This window comes from Leptodactylus fuscus, chromosome 3, assembly GCF_031893055.1.
Source record: "Leptodactylus fuscus isolate aLepFus1 chromosome 3, aLepFus1.hap2, whole genome shotgun sequence".
Taxonomy (NCBI): Eukaryota; Metazoa; Chordata; class Amphibia; order Anura; family Leptodactylidae; genus Leptodactylus; species Leptodactylus fuscus.
The window spans coordinates 245,800,719-245,822,549 of NC_134267.1; the positions used below are offsets into that span (position 1 = coordinate 245,800,719).

General features: G+C 48.2%; 2 protein-coding genes across 2 annotated transcripts in view; one reads left to right on the forward strand and one right to left on the reverse strand.

The window, feature by feature from the left end:
• Positions 1-15,066, reverse strand: part of LOC142198436 (uncharacterized) — a 308,715-nt gene extending 293,649 nt beyond the window's left edge. The window contains exons 1-4 of the mRNA XM_075269477.1: positions 15,045-15,066; positions 14,649-14,743; positions 13,550-13,628; positions 12,312-12,443 (exon numbers count right to left, since the gene is read on the reverse strand). Coding sequence (XP_075125578.1) covers positions 12,312-12,443; positions 13,550-13,616 — 199 coding nt within the window. The 5' untranslated portion in view covers positions 13,617-13,628; positions 14,649-14,743; positions 15,045-15,066. The remainder of the gene's footprint in view (positions 1-12,311; positions 12,444-13,549; positions 13,629-14,648; positions 14,744-15,044) is intronic.
• LOC142198387 (uncharacterized) overlaps positions 1-21,831 on the forward strand; it is a 297,722-nt gene that overhangs the window by 26,893 nt on the left and 248,998 nt on the right. The gene's annotated exons all lie outside the window — the stretch shown is intronic.

The window sequence follows — 21,831 nt, forward strand, 5'->3', positions numbered from 1 at the left end:
CATCAGTGCTATAAAGTCTATCTACTACTGTCTATTGGCTGAGAAGCTTCCAGGTGGTGCCACATTGTCACAGACAGTATCTGTTTCATACACACGGGTCTCCACTGTATGTCCTGGTCAAACATGTGGTAGAAGCCATTTTATTGTACTGTGAATATTTTTGTGAATCGCCATTTGTTCGGTTTCTTTAAAAACTGAACAATTTGGAATATATGAGAGTAACCCAGCCCATGACGGTCCCTCTCTAGCCATCAGTGGCCTTAGACTTGCAAGGCATTATGGACAAATCTACCTGATCACCAAGGCCATGTGATCCTTCTCTGCTTTCACATGGTGGCCATCATTTTGTTCGGTTCCCACAAACAGATTTGCAAAAGTTTTGTATTTGTTTGAATCTGATCTTTTTGAAAAAAAAAATTTCTTTAGTTTTTTTTTTTACATTTTTTTTATCACAACACAAAACCCCAGAAAAGCAGCTTTAATAAATTATAATTTATAAATAGAGAAGATCCATCTCATGTACGTGACGGTTGTGCTGACCATAATATGTGAGACACTCCAGGACCTGCCCATCGAAATAAGATAAGATTTTTTCACAGGCTCTCTAGCACAAATTAATAGTTACCACCTTAGTGTCCGTTCACACGATGTAATGTGCCGTTGATTCTGACACGTAAACTCGTGTCAGAGTCAGCGCTGCAAAACAGAATCCCATTGATTTCAATGTGTTACTCGCGCTAAACGGAACCCAATGATGTCAATGGAATTCTGTTTTGCAGCGCTGACTCTGACACGAGTTTACGTGGGAACGGAGCCTTAGAATATACGGAGAGAGTCAATAACCCACCCAAGGCAGAGGATCGGAGACAAATTTTACCTTCCCCTGGTAGCGGGTCTATAGGCTAGACCTGAGACTACTATATCAATAAAGCCTATAGAATTTTAAAATGGCTCCTCTCCGATGTGACTTGTCTCATGTCTAATAAGATGTGATTTATGTGAAAAAAACTTTCCGCATTCTAAACATGAATATGGCTTCTCTCCTGTGTGGCTTCTCTGATGTTCATTGAGATTCGCTTTAGTAATAAAACATTTCCCGCATTCTGAACATGGATATGGCTTCTCTCCTGTGTGACTTCTCTCATGTATAACCAGAATTGATTTTTTTCTGAAACATTTCCCACATACTAAGCATGAATATGGCTTCTCCCCTGTGTGAATTCTCTGATGTATAACAAGACTTGATTTATCTGTAAAACATTTCCCACATTCTGAACATGAAAATGCCTTCTCTCCCGTATGAATTTTATCATGTTTCACAAGATGTGATTTTTCTTTAAAACATTTCCCACATAATGAACATGAATATGGCTTTTCTCCTGTGTGAATTTTCTGATGATCCCTAAGCTTGGTTTTAGTAATAAAACATTTCCCACATTCTGAACATGGATATGGCTTCTCTCCTGTGTGATATCTCTCGTGTTTAATAAGGTCTGATTTGTTTGTAAAACATTTCCCACATTCTAAGCATGGAAATGGTTTCTCTCCTGTGTGAATTCTCTCATGTATAACCAGACCTGCTTTACCTGTAAAGCATTTACCACAGAGTGAACATGAATATGGCTTCTCCCCTGTGTGAATTCTCTCATGTGTAACCAGCCGTGATTTACACGTAAAGCATTTACCACAGAGTGAACATGAATACGGCTTCTCTCCTGTGTGACTTTTCTCGTGTGTATCAAGCCTTGCTTTATCTATAAAACATTTCCCACATAGTGGACATGAATATGGCTTCTCTCCTGTGTGGCTTTTCTCATGTGTAACAAGACTTGATTTCTGAGTAAAACATTTCCCACATTCCAGACATGAATATGGCTTCTCTCCTGTATGAATTCTTCGATGTGCATAAAGACTTGATCTTTGTGTAAATTGTTTTCCACATTGGCCACACTGAAAGTTTTTCTCATGATTCTGCCCTATAATTATGGTCTCAATCTGTGGTTGGTCAGAAGGTTCCCCATGATTTGGGGGATTATATGATGGATCTGTACTGTGACGTCCTGGATGTACATTAGGGGTAATGAGGTTTTCTCCTGAGGAGCGCTCCATCATATCTTCATCTTCTCCTTTACCACTTACTGATAACATGACGTTTCCCTCAGAGATCGCACTGGGATATCCTGTAGGATTAAAAATGGATTTTGTGATTTTTATTTTTACACCACAATTTTGGACACACACATTTAGTTTTTGAGTCAATGCCATAAGTGGATCCAGCAGGACAGAGAAGTAACAGGCTAGGCTCACATCTGTGTTGGAGATTCCATGAGGAGTCTCCATTGCAGATTCCACAGACTGCAGACAATATATTGCCGCAGAATGACGGACAAACTGGTGGAGTCCATCACAATTAGCATGTGTCCTCCATTTGATGGATCCATTTCTGTCAGGATTTCCATATTTTTTTTTTTTAAATATAAAGTCTTTATTTATAAGCAGCATAACAAAACAAAAATGTAATAAATCCAGGCCATGATATACCGGTCTTCAGCAGCAAATAAGACAAAAAGCACGTCCAGATGGACGGGGCATAGACAGAAGTAAGACAGACTCACAGGGGACAAATAGACAGGGTAACAACAAACAAAGGTGGAGACACAGGAAGAAAAAGAGGAAAGAGAAGAAGAAGGAGGGAAAGAGAAAAAAAAAAAAGGGGGGGGGGGGGTGAAGCAGCGCCCAGTGCCAACCAACAATCCACTAGAACTCAGAGCACGTCAATCCATCAGATCCTTGTACATGCGGGTGCGCTGGAAAAGAATCTGCAGGGTCCAGGCTTTATGATACGAATTGGGATATCTAGGGGACAATCTAGGATAGAGGCCATATGGATACTCCTACCCCAAAGCAACCGAAGCAGAAAGGACCGTTTCTCTGGAGTGTTAAGGCCATTGGCATCAATAGAGGCAAAAATTATAGAGGCCATGGTTGGTAACTGGAACGCTGCAGAGAGGGGGGAAAAAGAAAGGAAAAAGAAAAAGGGGGGAGAATGAGGGGATCAAAGGGGAGAAGAAGACAACACAAACAGCAAAGAAGAAGAACAGACACTAAACAGCAAAACCAATACTGAATAGCAGGTCCAAACAAAGCTAATTCAGAACGGACAACAAAAAACTGGGAACCCCCCCCCCCCCACTAACGTGGGTCTCGAGGGCACATCGTAGTACGCCCCCAGAGAAGCAGTATGCCCCCAGAGAACTGTCAAACCTAGCTAGTTGGGGGAGAGGTGGAAAACAGTAGTGCGCTACCCGTACCCCAAGCAACATTAAATACCAGCTAAACACAGGGTAAATAGAGGAACAAGGCTCAAAGTGAAGAGCTCCGAACCAAACCACCCCCGGAGCGTTCTAGACCCTTCACGCAAACCGGACGGAGCACACCACGGATGGGGAGTCAGAGAAAAAGCGAGGAAACATTCAACACCAAACCCCTACCACCCTAGCACCTGCAAGCGGCGAAGGCCGGGGAAAGGGGAGGGTCAGAAGCTCCCAGCCACAATGAGCCCCAACCGGGAAGGAGGAGGGAGAGGCGGCAAACACCGTCAGAGACCACTGCAGGCCGAGGCTGACAATACCCTCCGGCAGGGCAGAACACGTAGATTGAGAAACCAATTCAACAGAAGAAAAACAAAAGAAATACATATCACTTACAGGAATCAGAAATGCTAGTCAGACTCAGGTACCGATGTCTACACATGAGGACTGTACGGAGGAGCCCACAAAGAGTCAACAGCCCGGCCGACAGGGCAGAGAGGAGGAAGAAGGACGGTCCATGGACTGGGCAGGTGGAAGAGGATAATCCAGCCAGTCCAGGAGGTGTAGATCAGGCAGATCCAGGAATTGAGCCAGAGCAGCAGCCTGGTCTGGAGAATGAAGAGTAAACACGGCACCCTTACGGCGGACCTGGAGGTGGAAGGGATGACCCCATCTATAGGTAGCCCCAGCATCCAAGATCATTTGTAGGACTGGTTTGAGGAGACGTCTCATGGCTAGGGTGCGACGAGAGACATCAGGGAGAAGCTGTAGCTGGAACCCCTGGAAAGAGACCAGGCCATGACACCAGGCAGCTTGCAAAATGTCCTCATTCTTCCAGTAAAAATGCACTCTGCAAAGGACATCCCGTGGCTCCGAAGCAGGCATCTTACGCACACTAAGAACGCGATGAATCCGGTAAATGTTAATCACAGCATCCAGTGGCCGGGCCAGAACAGTGTTGAAGACAGCAGTGGCAACCTCACGGAGCTCGGCAGATTGAATAGAGTCCGGAATGCCCCGCAGTTTAACATTATTCCTACGCCCCCTGTTCTCTTGGTCATCGACCTGCAGCAAGACATGTTGGTTAAACAGGTGCTGGAAGGTCAAAGTTTGCTCAACCACAGCAAAACAGTGGTCTAAGTCGGCCGTCACCTGTTGCTGAACAGTAACTTGCATTGACAGGGACTGGAGCTCAGTTTTAAATTCCGCCACAATCTTATTATGACGCTCCTCAGCTCCTTCACCCTGTGGACCAGGGCTTCCATGTCCATTTTAGTAGGCAAAGCATGGAGAAGTTGCCATATGTCAGACAATTTAGGACGCTTAGAGCAGTGCGACTGTGAGGCCGCGTCCTGATGTGAAGAATCAGAAGAGTTCAAGAGAGGTGGAGTGCGCAGGTCAGCATGGGTCGAAGAATACTCAGGGACTGGACCGGAGGAGGACGCCAGAACAGAGTTGGAGGCAGGGGTCACCTGGATGGGACCTCTAGGCATGCGCTGTGACAGTGCAGCCTGCAGCACAGAGGGGGTGATTGACAAATCACTTGGGGGCACGGAGCAAGGCTGGTCAGGAGGAAGCAGTCCAGGAGGTGAGTCCCCAGTTCCCATGGCAGAGTGTCCTAGATTGAAGTGAGGGCCAGGCTGGACATGTGCCACATGTAGCTCCACTGTGAAAGGGGGGAGCTGCTGATGTCCAAAGGGGAGAGGAGGAAGATCCGACATGCCAGAAGCAAGTCCAGGCCTGGAGGTGGAAGGGGACATATGTTGCAGGGGGATCACTGGGGCTGGAGCTGGATCCTGAGCTGGGGAGGGGGGGGGGGAGTCCACTCACTGGAGTGGCTGCCATCTTAAAAGCCCGAGGAAGACGATGCCAGCACCTGGAGCGGCGCAGCGCCCGGTCCCACGAAGACCTGGGAGACCAGCACCGGCTGAGGCACCGAAGGAGAAACTGGAGGGAAACTGGGAGGCGCTGCAGGCACTTCAAGGCGCTGGTCCTGTGAGGTCATGTCGGCGCGCGCCGGTGTCATTTTGGAAATGCTGTAGTGGGCTGGAGACGAGAAGGAGGAGGCAGAGGCAAGAAACTGGGCCAGCTGTGGCTCCAGCTTGGAGGAAGAGGAGGCCTTGCACCCCACACGCTTCACCATCTCCAGGAGAGGCCTGGGGAGAGGTAGGAACCCTGGTAAGCAAGAGTTAACTGCTCGGGGGATCAGCAGCTGCAGGATCTCGCTGCCTTACACTGCCATGCCTAGGCCACACCCCCAGGATTTCCATTATTACATATCTTACACTAAAAGAATAAAAAAAATGGAAATTCTACCGCAGATGTGAACACAACCTAAGTCCTTCCTTTACATCTCTGGTAAGTGCAGACCAGTGAATGTAACATCTGTAGTATGGAAGATAATGAACTAAAACGTGCTGGATCCAAGCAGCCGGGCGTTACTGCCGCATGATTATGTCACAATCCCCACACTAATTTCTTTGATGATACCACAAACCTGATGGGTGACATGGTGCCATGGATATTACATATTCGCATACGGTTCCACGTAACATACATATCGATAAATTATCGACAATTGGACTTTGATCGCTCAGTGAATTCTCAGCAGGTAAAAGGCAGATCAGAGAGGGTTGTTCACGTTGCATTCCGAGGAGAGATGAATAACAATGGTGATTACAAGGGTCTGCCTATGTCTATGGGAGGGAGGGGGTGGGGTACAGAAACATTTTACTTTTGTATGTAGAGTTCTGTCCATCTTCTACTTATTGGAGAATGGAGGAGTCCAGCCAGTCCTAGCTGGAATTGTGCCCCTAGTTACAGCTTCCTATACGCTCTCCTTACTATACACCGTAACATCCTTCCACCTACCTGACAACATACAAACCCCTGTGTGATGGATCATCTCTCCATTAGACCTTCCTCCGCTCTTCTGTAGGACGCTCTTAGTCTTTTTTTTGCACACTTAATAGTGGGTTTCTTACCGATACTCGAGCGGTCAGACCTCAGACAGATGTCTTCTCTTCTCCTCACACTTGACGGGAACTGATTCTTCATTATTTTTAGTGCATTAAGCTGTATTTGTAGGTTGTGTGTAGTGCGATGCCGATCACTCTCAGAAACTTGTCTTCTGGTTTTGGTCTGTCAGAGTTTCCTCCAGTTTCCAAGTGCCTTTGGATGGTCGGCCGTCCTGACTGCCACCTTGGCTTTCTTGCCGTGTTCTCTGTAGGACAGGTCTACACTTCTGAGCTCTATACGGGGCTGCTTTTTATAATTACCTTTTACTTCCCATTATGAGAGCAATGTGCTCCGTCTCAAAGAACAAAAATCCAAATCCAAATCCAAATGCCATGCAGTCCACAAACCAGAATTTACTTTCTGTGCTGCAGAGCTGCGCTCCTTAATGTCTTCCCTGAAAAAAAAAGTCCTTTGGTAATTCAGACTATTGAGGCATCTCAGGTTAAAAACTCCTGTTGTTTGGTTCCATAGAGTATAACTAGCAGAAGAGGAGATGATACCCCGCTGTATAGCGCTTTATCACCATCGCAACGTGTTAGTAACTGAATGACTCTCTACAATAAATCAAGGCAAGAGCTATTGGTAAGAGTCGCTGGAAAACTTACGCACTTGCATCTGCATCACCTTTTGACTTTGCCTCTGTGTATATATATATATATAGTAATTTACTCCTGGCCAACCACAAATGACACTGGCCTTATATACCAATCAGTCTACATGGATCCCTGTATTACCATATCCTCCCTGCCCACCATATAGGACACCCAGCAGTCTACATGGATCCCTGTATTACCATATCCACCCTGTCCACTATATAGGACACCCAGCAGTCTACATGGATCCCTGTATTACCATATCCACCCTGCCCACCATATAGGACATCCAGCAGCCTACATGGATCCCTGTATTACCATATCCACCCTGTCCACTATATAGGACACCCAGCAGTCTACATGGATCCCTGTATTACCATATCCACCCTGCCCACTATATAGGACACCCAGCAGTCTACATGGATCCCTGTATTACCATATCCTCCCTGCCCACCATATAGGACATCCAGCAGCCTACATGGATCCCTGTATTACCATATCCACCCTGCCCACTATATAGGACACCCAGCAGTCTACATGGATCCCTGTATTACCATATCCACCCTGCCCACTATATAGGACACCCAGCAGTCTACATGGATCCCTGTATTACCATATCCACCCTGTCCACTATATAGGACACCCAGCAGTCTACATGGATCCCTGTATTACCATATCCACCCTGCCCACTATATAGGACACCCAGCAGCCTACTTGGATCCCTGTATTACCATATCCTCCCTGCTCACCATATAGGACACCCAGCAGTCTACATGGATCCCTGTATTACCATATCCTCCCTGCCCACCATATAGGACACCCAGCAGTCTACATGGATCCCTGTATTACCATATCCTCCCTGCCTACCATATAGGACACCCAGCAGTCTACATGGATCCCTGTATTACCATATCCTCCCTGCCCACCATATAGGACACCCAGCAGTCTACATGGATCCCTGTATTACCATATCCCCCCTGCCCACCATATAGGACATCCAGCAGTCTACATGGATCCCTGTATTACCATATCCTCCCTGCCCACCATATAGGACATCCAGCAGCCTACATGGATCCCTGTATTACCATATCCTCCCTGCCCACCATATAGGACACCCAGCAGCCTACATGGATCCCTGTATTACCATATCCTCCCTGCCCACCATATAGGACACCCAGCAGTCTACATGGATCCCTGTATTACCATATCCACCCTGCCCACTATATAGGACACCCAGCAGCCTACTTGGATCCCTGTATTACCATATCCTCCCTGCCCACCATATAGGACACCCAGCAGTCTACATGGATCCCTGTATTACCATATCCTCCCTGCCTACCATATAGGACACCCAGCAGTCTACATGGATCCCTGTATTACCATATCCCCCCTACCCACCATATAGGACACCCGGCAGTCTACATGGATCCCTGTATTACCATATCCACCCTGCCCACCATATAGGACACCCAGCAGTCTACATGGATCCCTGTATTACCATATCCACCCTGCCCACCATATAGGACACTCAGCAGCCTACTTGGATCCCTGTATTACCATATCCTCCCTGCCCACCATATAGGACACCCAGCAGTCTACATGGATCCCTGTAATACCATATCCTCTCTGCCCACCATATATTACACCCAGCAGTGTACATGAATCCCTGTATTACCATATCCCCCTGCCCACCATATAGGACACCCAGCAGTCTACATGGATCCCTGTAATACCATATCCTCCCTGCCCACCATATAGGACACCCAGCAGTCTACATGGAGCTCTGTATTACCATATCCTCCCTGCCCACCATATAGGACACCCAGCAGTCTACATGGATCCCTGTATTACCATATCCTCCCTGCCCACCATATAGGACACCCAGCAGCCTACATGGATCCCTGTATTACCATATCCTCCCTGCCCACCATATAGGACACCCAGCAGTCTACATGGATCCCTGTATTACCATATCCCCCTTGCCCACCATATAAGACACCCAGCAGTCTACATGGATCCCTGTATTACCATATCCACCCTGCCCACCATATAGGACACTCAGCAGCCTACATGGATCCCTGTATTACCATATCCTCCCTGCCCACCATATAGGACACCCAGCAGCCTACTTGGATCCCTGTATTACCATATCCCCCCTGCCCACCATATAGGACACTCAGCAGCCTACATGGATCCCTGTATTACCATATCCTCCCTGCCCACCATATAGGACACCCAGCAGCCTACTTGGATCCCTGTATTACCATATCCCCCCTGCCCACCATATAGGACACTCAGCAGCCTACTTGGATCCCTGTATTACCATATCCTCCCTGCCCACCATATAGGACACCCAGCAGTCTACATGGATCCCTGTAATACCATATCCTCTCTGCCCACCATATATTACACCCAGCAGTGTACATGAATCCCTGTATTACCATATCCCCCTGCCCACCATATAGGACACCCAGCAGTCTACATGGATCCCTGTAATACCATATCCTCCCTGCCCACCATATAGGACACCCAGCAGTCTACATGGATCCCTGTATTACCATATCCCCCCTGCCCACCATATAGGACACCCAGCAGTCTACATGGATCCCTGTATTACCATATCCTCCCTGCCCACCATATAGGACACCCAGCAGTCTACATGGATCCCTGTATTACCATATCCCCCCTACCCACCATATAGGACACCCAGCAGCCTACATGGATCCCTGTATTACCATATCCTCCCTGCCCACCATATAGGACACCCAGCAGTCTACATGGATCCCTGTATTACCATATCCCCCTTGCCCACCATATAAGACACCCAGCAGTCTACATGGATCCCTGTATTACCATATCCACCCTGCCCACCATATAGGACACTCAGCAGCCTACATGGATCCCTGTATTACCATATCCTCCCTGCCCACCATATAGGACACCCAGCAGCCTACTTGGATCCCTGTATTACCATATCCCCCCTGCCCACCATATAGGACACTCAGCAGCCTACATGGATCCCTGTATTACCATATCCTCCCTGCCCACCATATAGGACACCCAGCAGTCTACATGGATCCCTGTATTACCATATCCTCCCTGCCCACCATATAGGACACCCAGCAGCCTACATGGATCCCTGTATTACCATATCCCCCCTGCCCACCATATAGGACACCCAGCAGTCTACATGGATCCCTGTATTACCATATCCTCCCTGCCCACCATATAGGACACCCAGCAGTCTACATGGATCCCTGTAATACCATATCCTCCCTGCCCACCATATAGGACACCCAGCAGTCTACATGGAGCTCTGTATTACCATATCCTCCCTGCCCACCATATAGGACACCCAGCAGTCTACATGGATCCCTGTATTACCATATCCCCCCTGCCCACTATATAGGACACCCAGCAGCCTACATGGATCCCTGTATTACCATATCCCCCCTGCCCACCATATAGGACACCCAGCAGCCTACATGGATCCCTGTATTACCATATCCTCCCTGCCCACCATATAGGACACCCAGCAGCCTACATGGATCCCTGTATTACCATATCCACCCTGCCCACTATATAGGACACCCAGCAGTCTACATGGATCCCTGTATTACCATATCCACCCTGCCCACCATATAGGACATCCAGCAGTCTACATGGATCCCTGTATTACCATATCCCCCCTACCCACCATATAGGACACCCAGCAGTCTACATGGATCCCTGTATTACCATATCCTCCCTGCCCACCATATAGGACACCCAGCAGTCTACATGGATCCCTGTATTACCATATCCTCCCTGCCCACTATATAGGACACCCAGCAGCCTACATGGATCCCTGTATTACCATATCCTCCCTGCCCACCATATAGGACACCCAGCAGCCTACATGGATCCCTGTATTACCATATCCTCCCTGCCCACCATATAGGACACCCAGCAGTCTACATGGATCCCTGTATTACCATATCCCCCCTGCCCACCATATAGGACACCCAGCAGTCTACATGGATCCCTGTATTACCATATCCTCCCTGAGCACCATATAGGACACCCAGCAGTCTACATGGATCCCTGTATTACCATATCCTCCCTGCCCACCATATAGGACACCCAGCAGTCTACATGGATCCCTGTATTACCATATCCTCCCTGCCCACCATATAGGACACCCAGCAGTCTACATGGATCCCTGTATTACCATATCCTCCCTGCCCACCATATAGGACACTCAGCAGTCTACATGGATCCCTGTATTACCATATCCACCCTGCCCACCATATAGGACACCCAGCAGCCTACATGGATCCCTGTATTATCATAACCCCCTTGCCCACCATATAGGACACCCAGCAGTCTACATGGATCGCTATATTACCATATCCTCCGGGCCCACCATATAGGACACCCAGCAGTGTACATGAATCCCTGTATTACCATATCCTCCCTGCCTACCATATAGGACACCCAGCAGTCTACATGGATCCCTGTATTACCATATCCTCCCTGAGCACCATATAGGACACCCAGCAGTCTACATGGATCCCTGTATTACCATATCCTCCCTGAGCACCATATAGGACACCCAGCAGTCTACATGGATCCCTGTATTACCATATCCTCCCTGCCCACTATATAGGACACCCGGCAGTCTACATGAATCCCTGTATTACCATATCCTCCGGGCCCACCATATAGGACACCCAGCAGTCTACATGGATCCCTGTATTACCATATCCTCCCTGCCCACTATATAGGACACCCGGCAGTCTACATGAATCCCTGTATTACCATATCCTCCGGGCCCACCATATAGGACACCCAGCAGTCTACATGGATCCCTGTATTATCATATCCCCCTTGCCCACCATATAGGACACCCGGCAGTCTACATGGATCCCTGTATTATCATATCCCCCTTGCCCACCATATAGGACACCCGGCAGTCTACATGGATCGCTATATTACCATATCCTCCGGGCCCACCATATAGGGCACCCTGCAGTCTACATGGATCCCTGTATTACCATATCCCCCCTGCCCACCATATAGGACACCCAGCAGCCTACATGGATCCCTGTATTACTAAATCCTCATTGGAGTGATGTGACGACTTCATCATTCCTGTCAGTGTGAGGCTGAAGGCCAGAAGATCAGAGGAAGGAGGTCACGTGGACGGGACATGGACTTCTCTCCGGTAGACACAAGATGCTGATAGGTATAATAGTTCCTAGGTCATCTGTGCCATGATGGTCCTCCCTCCTCTACCACTTATCACCTTCATAGGAATGACAATACGGGGTATATTATGTACATGGCACCACAATGGGACACTCTCTCTATGGCACTGCTAGTTAGTTCTCCATTCATGACTCCGTACCTGTGGTAACACCTCCTGGAATCTCCTCCTCCACTTCCCTCTTACACAGGTGATGGCCCCTCATCCTCTCTTCTTCAGCCTCCGCTTTAATATCAGTCACATCTTCTCCCTGATTTCTGGCAATGGCTCCATCTGTAGGAAACACACAGTGATGGGATAGATTGCCATGTGATGAGGAGATGATGGGAGTAGTATCTAGAGCAGGGGTGGGCAATTAATTTTCCCATGGGGCCGCATAAGAAATTGAAACTATGCTAGAGGGCCGCACCATGGCAAATTTAGCTCCACTCACTTCTATGTTGACTCCGCCCATTTCCAATCATCTTTCCATGTGCCCCCACAAAGTATAATCCTCCTACATTCACCCGTACATTATATGTCCCCACACTATAATGTTTCCTTCCAACTGCCCCACAGTATTAAGTCCCTCACCTGGTGCCTCAGTATAAACTGGTGGAAACTAGAGGGGAGACGAAACTGGGACAGCTGGAGGGGTACATTAAACAGTGGAGGTAGTTAGAGGGGGACAATAAATTGATAGCTGGAGCGGGACATGAAACTGGGGACAACTAGAGGGGGACATTAAAATCGGGAAGCTGGAAGCAGACATTAAACCGTAGGGGTAGCTGGAGGGTGACATCAAACTGGGGGCAACTAGAGGCAGACAGGTCCCCCTCCACCTACCTCCATGGTTTAATGCCCCCTCCAGTTGTCCCATTTTAATGTCCCCCCAGTTTAAGTGCCCTCTTCATCTATCCCCAGTTTCATGTCCTCCCCTCCATGTCTCCCTTAGTTTCATATCCCCCTTCATTTGCCCCGATTCATGTCCTCCCTCCATCTCTCCACCAGTTTCATGTCCCCCCTTCCATCTGCCATCTCTGACCTAGTATAACATTCCCCTTCTATCTCTGCCCCTAGTTTACTGAGACACACACATACAGACAGACAGACACATATAGACAGACACATATAGACACAGAGACACATACAGACACAGACAGACACACATACAGACAGACACATATTGACACACACACTCCCCCCTGCATCTCACATTCCCCAATACCTTATGACACACACCACATGTCTCCATCTTACTGCACTGTCCTGCTGGCACTAAGACACGCCTCCCTAGACAAGCTGTGTGGTCCGGTCTGAATCAGTCAGAGGGCCGGATATGGCCCGGGGGCCGTGCTTTGCCCAGGTCTGATCTAGGGGATAAAGTCTCCACTCCTTACACTGCTGATCAGTCCAGTAATCCGTCTCCTCTTCTGCTTCTTCTTTATCCTCAGCCTTAATATCCATCAGATCTTCACCCTAAACAGGGAAGAAATAATGTAAAAGTCACTTCAGTTCGGTCAGGTTTTGATGAGAATTTAGCGGCATCTACCTGCTGTCTGGATCTGGCGGTATTATGTGCACATCCCTCCATATGTTCCTGTCCTAGGAAGGGTTACATGTGGCCTTCACCTGATGATCACAAGTAGCCCTTATACACTCTGTGTAATGACCCTCCGCACCCTCTAAAATATAATGCTCCTCTTGCTCCCACACTATGCCCAGGGAACATGTATTCATCATTGCAGCCCTCAGCAATCAGTGCCGCCTCCACAGTGATGGAAGCGATCATTGCACTAAGAAAGGGGATATGGCTGTGGGTCCTGACATGAAGGAGTCCCTGCATTAGGAAGGGTTACTGGTGCTCATACTTACTAGGCTGCGACTCCCAAGTGCACTCTGATGTAATTCAGAAAATGAGCTGTCACTGACTCATTTACTGCGTGAGAGGCGGAAGATTTGGACTCAGGCGAGGGGAGTATCATAACTGCCTAATTCCTGCTGTGTGATTGGTGGGATTAGTATTAGTTGCTAAATAGTCTAACTCCATAGTATTATATCAGTGACAACCACCACCAGGGGAACTAGGAAGATCTGGGTACTGTCCTGTATACAACTAATGGTTGGGAACTAGAACGGCAACAGGCTGATACTACTAGCATTCTCTGCTAAGGACACTTATCTTTCCTCAAGACAGAACAAAGAAGGGAAGAGTTCAGCGCCATCTACCTGCTGATTATCTGGGACATGTATGAGTACAGGAGCGGTGAGCTCTACTCCCTATATAGATGTACCCCAGGACTCAGCAGCGCCATCTACCTGCTGACTGTCTGGTACATGTATGAGTACAGGAGCGGCGAGCTCCACCCCCTATATAGATGTACCCCAGGACTCAGCAGCGCCATCTACCTGCTGACTGTCTGGTACATGTATGAGTGCAGGAGCGGCGAGCTCCACCCCCTATATAGATGTGCCCCAGGACTCAGCAGCGCCATCTACCTGCTGACTGTCTGGAACATTCTCCTCTGGGCAGTCCTGGGAATACAGAGGACTCAGGGGACATCTCTCGGTGGGATTTCTCCTACTGGATCCATCTGTGGAGACACAAACACACAGTGACGGAATCCATGAGCTGCTGGAGATGTGTCTATACATCAGACACTTCTAGGGTTACTTATGGGGTGATCCCAATGTTCTAAGGATCGGCCATAAACAAAAATTCCTTAGACAACCCCTTTAAAGAGGCAAAATATTTTGTTTCTGCAATGTATATTCATAGATTACCAGGTCTACTCCACCGGCCCAACAAGAGGACCAAAGACACTAATATATCTTATAGATATGACTGACATATATGGCAAAGCAGGACGGTATATTATATAGATCTGTCCTTACCATGTGATGTCCGGGGGGGCCGTGGGTCTGTATATAATATATATATCTCCTCTTACCATGTGATGTCCGGGGGGGCCGGGGGTCCTCCATCATCACCTCCTTGTACCGATCCTCGTGTCCTTCTAAATACTCCCACTCCTCCATGGAGAAATAGACAGCGACATCCTGACACCTTATAGGAACCTGACAACACAATGATACAGTCATCACCCCTCCCCCTCCAGTGCTGTTACTGGAGAATTTCCCAGCATTCCCAGCAGTGTCACCTCTCCAGTCAGCAGCTCCAGCATCTTGTTGGTGAGTTCTAGAATCTTCTGCTCATGTATCAGGGATAGAGGGGGAGGGGCTGTGATGGGGCCCCGACTCCTGCTCCCTCCTCCTCCTGGCTCTGTGATGGGGCCCCGACTCCTGCTCCCTCCTCCTCCTGGCTCTGTGATGGGGCCCCGACTCCTGCTCCCTCCTCCTCCTGGCTCTGTGATGGGGCCCGGACTGCTGGGGGCCACACAGTACCTCGATGTCTTCTTCACCAGTGAGTATTCCTGTGTATGGAGACAATAGATGATAGAAATGTAGTACAGATACCTCTCCGCTCAGCAGATAGATGATAGAAATGTAGTACAGATACCTCTCCGCTCAGCAGATACATGATAGAAATGTAGTACAGATACCTCTCCGCTCAGCAGATAGATGATAGAAATGTAGTACAGATACCTCTCCGCTCAGCAGATAGATAATAGAAATGTAGTACAGATACCTCTCCGCTCAGCAGATAGATGATAGAAATGTAGTACAGATACCTCTCCGCTCAGCAGATAGATGATAGAAATGTAGTACAGATACCTCTCCGCTCAGCAGATAGATGATAGAAATGTAGTACAGATACCTCTCCGCTCAGCAGATAGATGATAGAAATGTAGTACAGATACCTCTCCGCTCAGCAGATAGATGATAGAAATGTAGTACAGATACCTCTCCGCTCAGCAGACAGATGATAGAAATGTAGTACAGATACCTCTCCGCTCAGCAGGGAGATGATAGAAATGTAGTACAGTTACCTCTCCGCTCAGCAGATAGATGATAGAAATGTAGTACAGATACCTCTCCGCTCAGCAGATACATGATAGAAATGTAGTACAGATACCTCTCCGCTCAGCAGATAGATGATAGAAATGTAGTACAGTTACCTCTCCGCTCAGCAGATAGATGATAGAAATGTAGTACAGATACCTCTCCGCTCAGCAGATAGATGATAGAAATGTAGTACAGTTACCTCTCCGCTCAGCAGATAGATGATCTCCAAGGTGAAGTCTAATATTCTTCTGGTGATCTCAGTCCTGTCCTTGTCCATCCTTGGTGGGTCATTCAGGAGAAGGAGCATCTGGAGGAGAAGAGGAGGAAACTGGATGAGCTGGAGGATCTAGTAGTGCAGGAGAGAGGAGGGGCCCAAAATCCTCCAGGGGCCACATCATGTGTGACATACAGGAGCTCCTCACATGGATACAGGAGGATTCCCACAGACACCAGTGATGGGGCCCATTGTATTTGACTGCAGGATCATGGAACTAAGACTCTGTTCACACCTGGAGCAGTGATGTCATCTTACCTTCTAGCCGCAGTGTGAACGTGTCCTGAGAGCAGCCACTTATATATATATCTATAGCCTGGGATAATGGCTGATAACAGAGAGAAGAAGACAACAGCACTGACCACTGAGCAGGACCTGCTCTGTATCTGCGGAATAGGAGGAAGAACGTACGACGTCATCAAGAGCTCCTACACCGGAAACCAGTGCAGTGTGAAGGTGAATGGGAAAAGGACAGCATACTTCCAACAGGCCCGAGGGGTCAGACAAGGCTGTAGCCTGAGCCCAACGCTCTTCAACATCTACATCAATGAACTGGCTACAGCCCTGGAGGCCTCACCAACCCCAGGCCTCGCCCTGAACGACCGGGAGGTGAAATTCCTGCTATACGCCGACGACCTCCTACTCCTGGCCCCCACCGAGAAAGACCTCCAAGAAAGCCTGTCAGTGCTGGAAAAATTCAGCACCACATGGGCCCTACCCATCAACCAGAAGAAGACCAAAGTCATGGTATTCCAGAAGAAGGGCCACAATAAAGCCTCCACCACCCCACAATTCACACTGAACGGCTCCACACTGGAGAAAACCAACAGCTACACCGACCTGGGGCTGGAGCTCAGCCAATCAGGAAGCTTCAAAGCAGCAATAGAAACCCTGAAAGCAAAAGCCTGCAGAACCTTCTACGCCATCAGAAGACAACTGTACCACCTCAAACCACCGGTGAGGGTCTGGCTGAAGATATTTGACGCTGTCATCTCCCCGATCCATCTCTATGGCAGCGAGGTTTGGGGCCCAGCCACCTACCCAGACCAGTCAAGGTGGGATTCCAGCCCAACAGAGAACTTCCACCTGGAGTTCTGCAAATACCTGCTACATGTCCATCGCAACACCTCCAACATGGCCTGCAGGGCAGAGCTAGGCAGACTCCCCCTATGGCTCACCATACAGAAGAGGGCGCTAGCTTTCCAGGCACACATCCAGGGGAGCGACTCCTACCACCACCAAGCCTGGCTAAGCCACCTGAGCAAACCAGACATTCAACAACCAAACAGCAGCCAACCACCAAACCAAAAACTCCAACAGATGATAACCAAGGCCGAAATAAAGGCGACCACAGAGGCAAACAGAGAGCGGTACATTGAAGAATGGAGAAACGAAATAAATAACTCCAAGAAACTCACCAATGTGTACCAATCCCTACAAAGGGACTACACCATGGCCACCTACCTGGAGAGAATACGCCACCCCAAGCACAGACAGACCCTGAGCCGGTACAGACTGAGCGCCCACAACCTAGAGATAGAGACGGGGTGATACAGGCAGACGTACAAGCCACGGGAGAAGAGACTGTGCCAGCACTGTGACCAGGGGGCCCTAGAAGACCAGACCCACTTCCTGCTACACTGCACCAAATACTCAGCTGTGAGGGCCGTCTACTACCAAAGACTCTCTGCCCACATCCCAGACTGGGAGAAGAGGAAACTCTACATCCTACTGGGAGAAGAAGAGGCCACTGTGGAGATCGCTGCCCAATACGTGTCCAGCTGTCACCAAACAAGAGGAAGATGAGATGCATGGACTATCAAACCCCCCACCCAAAAGACCCCATGGACTGTTATACCCCAATATACCCACCACTCTCCCCCCTCCCCACTTTACTTGCTTTGGCAATTTCAAATAACTATTTGGACGTGCCAATAAAGCTTCTTTGATTCTTGATTCTGATTCTTGATCTGTTACACTGCAAGAGCTGAAGGACCTGTGTTGATGTCACTGCTATCATGTGACCAGTACATGGGGGCGGAGCTCATATGCCATGTATTTTCTACAAGAAAGTGATGGAGTCTGATTGTCGTTCTCTTATAATACCCTAGACATGCTGGGAGTTGTAGTTCTCTCTCTGCTCTCTCAAGTGTCGAGACTAAAGGAACCAATAGAGGAGATTATAAACTGTTACTGAGAGCAGTTGGAGGAGGTGACACTAAGGGGTTAATATTAGAAATATTCAAGAGTCACTTCAGGTTCAGGTAGTTCATTCGAAGGAGTTATTTTGGGTTGAATCAGGACTAGGACTCCTAGGACTATATATATCTATAATACATAGTGTACAGTGTTGGCCAAAAGTATTGGCCCCCCTGCAGTCCTGTCAGATAATCCTCGTGTTCTTCCAGATAATGATTACAATCACAAATTCTTTGGTATTTTCTTCATTTAATTTGTCTTCAATAGAAAACCACAAAAAGAATTGTCAAAAAGCCAAATTGGATATAATTCCACAGCAAGCATAAAAAAGGGGGTGGACAAAAGTATTGGCACTGTTTGAAAAATCATGTGATGCTTCTGTAATTTGTGTAATTAACAGCACCTGTTACTTACCTGAGGCACCTAACAGGTGGTGGCAATAACTAAATCACACTTGCAGCCAGTTGAAATGGATTAAAGTTGACTCCACCTCTGTCCTGTGTCCTTGTGTGACCACATTGAGCATGGAGGAAAGAAAGAAGACCAAAGAACTGTCTGAGGACTTGAGAAGCAAAATTGTGAGGAAGCCTGAGCAATCTCAAGGCTACAAGTCCATCTCCAAAGACCTGAATGTTCCTGTGTCTACCGTATGTTTTTTTCATTCTCTTTTGTGTTTTTTCATTGCAAGCAAAATAAATGAAGATATTACCAAAGAGTTTGTGCTTGTAATCATTATCTGGGAAACAGCGAGGATTATCTGACAGAATTGCAGGGGGGCCAATACTTTTGGCCAACGCTGTATGACACTGGCAAAACTATTCACCCTCGTGCTCAATGCTGGACACTTCCCCGAAGACTGGAACAAAGGGCTCATAACCCCCATCTACAAGAATGGGGACCATTATGACCCCAACAACTACAGAAGTATCTGCGTCAGCAGCACATAGCTGGGGAAACTGTTCAACAGCATCATCAATAACAGAATCCTCACCTTCCTCACACAACACGGGGTCCTCAGCAAGAGCCAAGCAGGGTTCATGCCAAACCACCGCACCACAGACCATATCTACACCCTGCACAGCCTCATCAAGACGCACGTCCACAACACCAGAAGAGGCAAGATATTCGCCTGCTTCGTGGACTTTAAGAAGGCGTTCAACTCAGTATGGTACCCAGGCCTACTTCTAAAACTCCTAGAGAGTGGAATAGGAGGAAGAATGTACGACGTCATCAAGAGCTCCTACACCGGAAACCAGTGCAGTGTGAAGGTGAATGGGAAAAGGACCGCATACTTCCAACAGGCCCGAGGGGTCAGACAAGGCTGTAGCCTGAGCCCAACGCTTTTCAACATCTATATCAATGAACTGGCTACAGCCCTGGAGACCTCACCAACCCCAGGCCTCACCCTGAACAACCGAGAGGTGAAGTTCCTGCTATACGCCGATGACCTCCTACTCCTGGCCCCCACCGAGAAAGACCTCCAAGTGAAGTCTGGGATGTGGGCAGAGAGTCTTTGGTAGTAGACGGCCCTCACAGCTGAGTATTTGGTACAGTGTAGCAGGAAGTGGGTCTGGTCTTCTAGGGCCCCCTGGTCACAGTGCTGGCACAGTCTGTTCTCCCGTGGCTTGTACGTCTGCCTGTATCACCCCGTCTCTATCTCTAGGTTGTGGGCGCTCAGTCTGTATCGGCTCAGGGTCTGTCTGTGCTTGGGGTGGCGTATTCTCTCCAGGTAGGTGGCCATGGTGTAGTCCCTTTGTAGGGATTGGTACATGGCAGTGGCATAACTACCACCATAGCAGCAGAGGCAGCTGCCACAGGGCCTGGGACATTAGGGGTCCCGGTGGCAGCCGCAATAGCTGTGTTTTTTTTTTTTTTTTATAGGCCGTTACGGGCCCTATTTACTTACCGATCCTGGCTGGGCCGGGATCAGTAAGTGACACCCCCGGCCCCACAAACACTATCATTATACTCAGGGGTCTTTGCAGACCCCGCGCAGGAATGCGGAGGAGGGGGTCGGTTGAGGTCGTTGGTGTCGGTGTCTGTTAGGGGTCAAAAGTTTGCCATGGGGCCCTGCCATTTCTAGTTACACCACTGGTACACGGTGAGTTTCTTGGAGTTATTTATTTCGTTTCTCCATTCTTCAATGTACCGCTCTCTGTTTGCCTCTGTGGTCGCCTTTATTTGGGCCTTGGTTACCTCCTATGTCACCCCTGCTTCCTTCTATATCACCCTTTGCTCCCTCCTATGTCATCCCCTCTACCTCATAGATTGTAAGCTCTTGTGAGCTCCTAACAGACGAGTACCGGTAGCTCACCATCACAGCTACACCGGGACTTATCGCTGCATCTGTTTTGCTCTTCATTTTCGCTCAGTTATTTTACTATCAGCATTTCTTTGCTTGTCTCCTGATGAATTTGGGGGAAATGCGTTGAGTTCTTAGTCCTATCATCTGCATCTTGATATCAGCCTATGTGTAGCTGATACTATATCCTGGGCGCTACATTTTAGTCCCAGGTGACCATTGATGGGTTCTTGGTTGAGTTACTATAGCGCTGTGTGCGCTGCAGGAGAGGTCGTCATCTCTTTACTCTCACCAGGTAATATAGCGAGTACTGCGGAGACACGCCGTGCTTCTTGTCGTTTGCTGGTGTGTAGACGCCACAATATTTTACTATAATTTTAATAGATAGCAATAAAAGTTCTATTTTAACCGTGCCCTTTGTATAGACAGTAATAGACCTCTGTCCAGGCTTTACAAGGGTTCAGACAATAACTGATAAACATATAATGGATAAACATATAAACATATAATGGATAAACATATAGCTGGGATGATTTAGGAAAACCTGCACTCGCAGGGGGTTGGACCCGATGGCCCTTGAGGTCCCTTCCAACTCTACCATAAGAAAAAAAAAAAAAAAAAAAAAAAAAAAAGCTCTTTGCCGAGGTTGAAGACATCACCTCTATGGGCCAGTTCACACAGTCCTATTAGGAAGGACATATAGGTCCACGTACAGATGTAGCGAAGGTTAACACGACGCGCTAATACTATGGCACAGATCGTTACCTGAAATCTTTCAATTGGTTTCCAATGGCTTTTGTAATCTCCCGAGATAGAAACTCCCAGGTAAACCGTGCTACATCTGGAGGTCTACACGCGGCGTCCTTCCTTACAACGGTCACTCTGGCTTCTCCTGCAGTGCGGGGGGATATAGGAGTCCAGTAAGGAGACGCGAGGCTCAT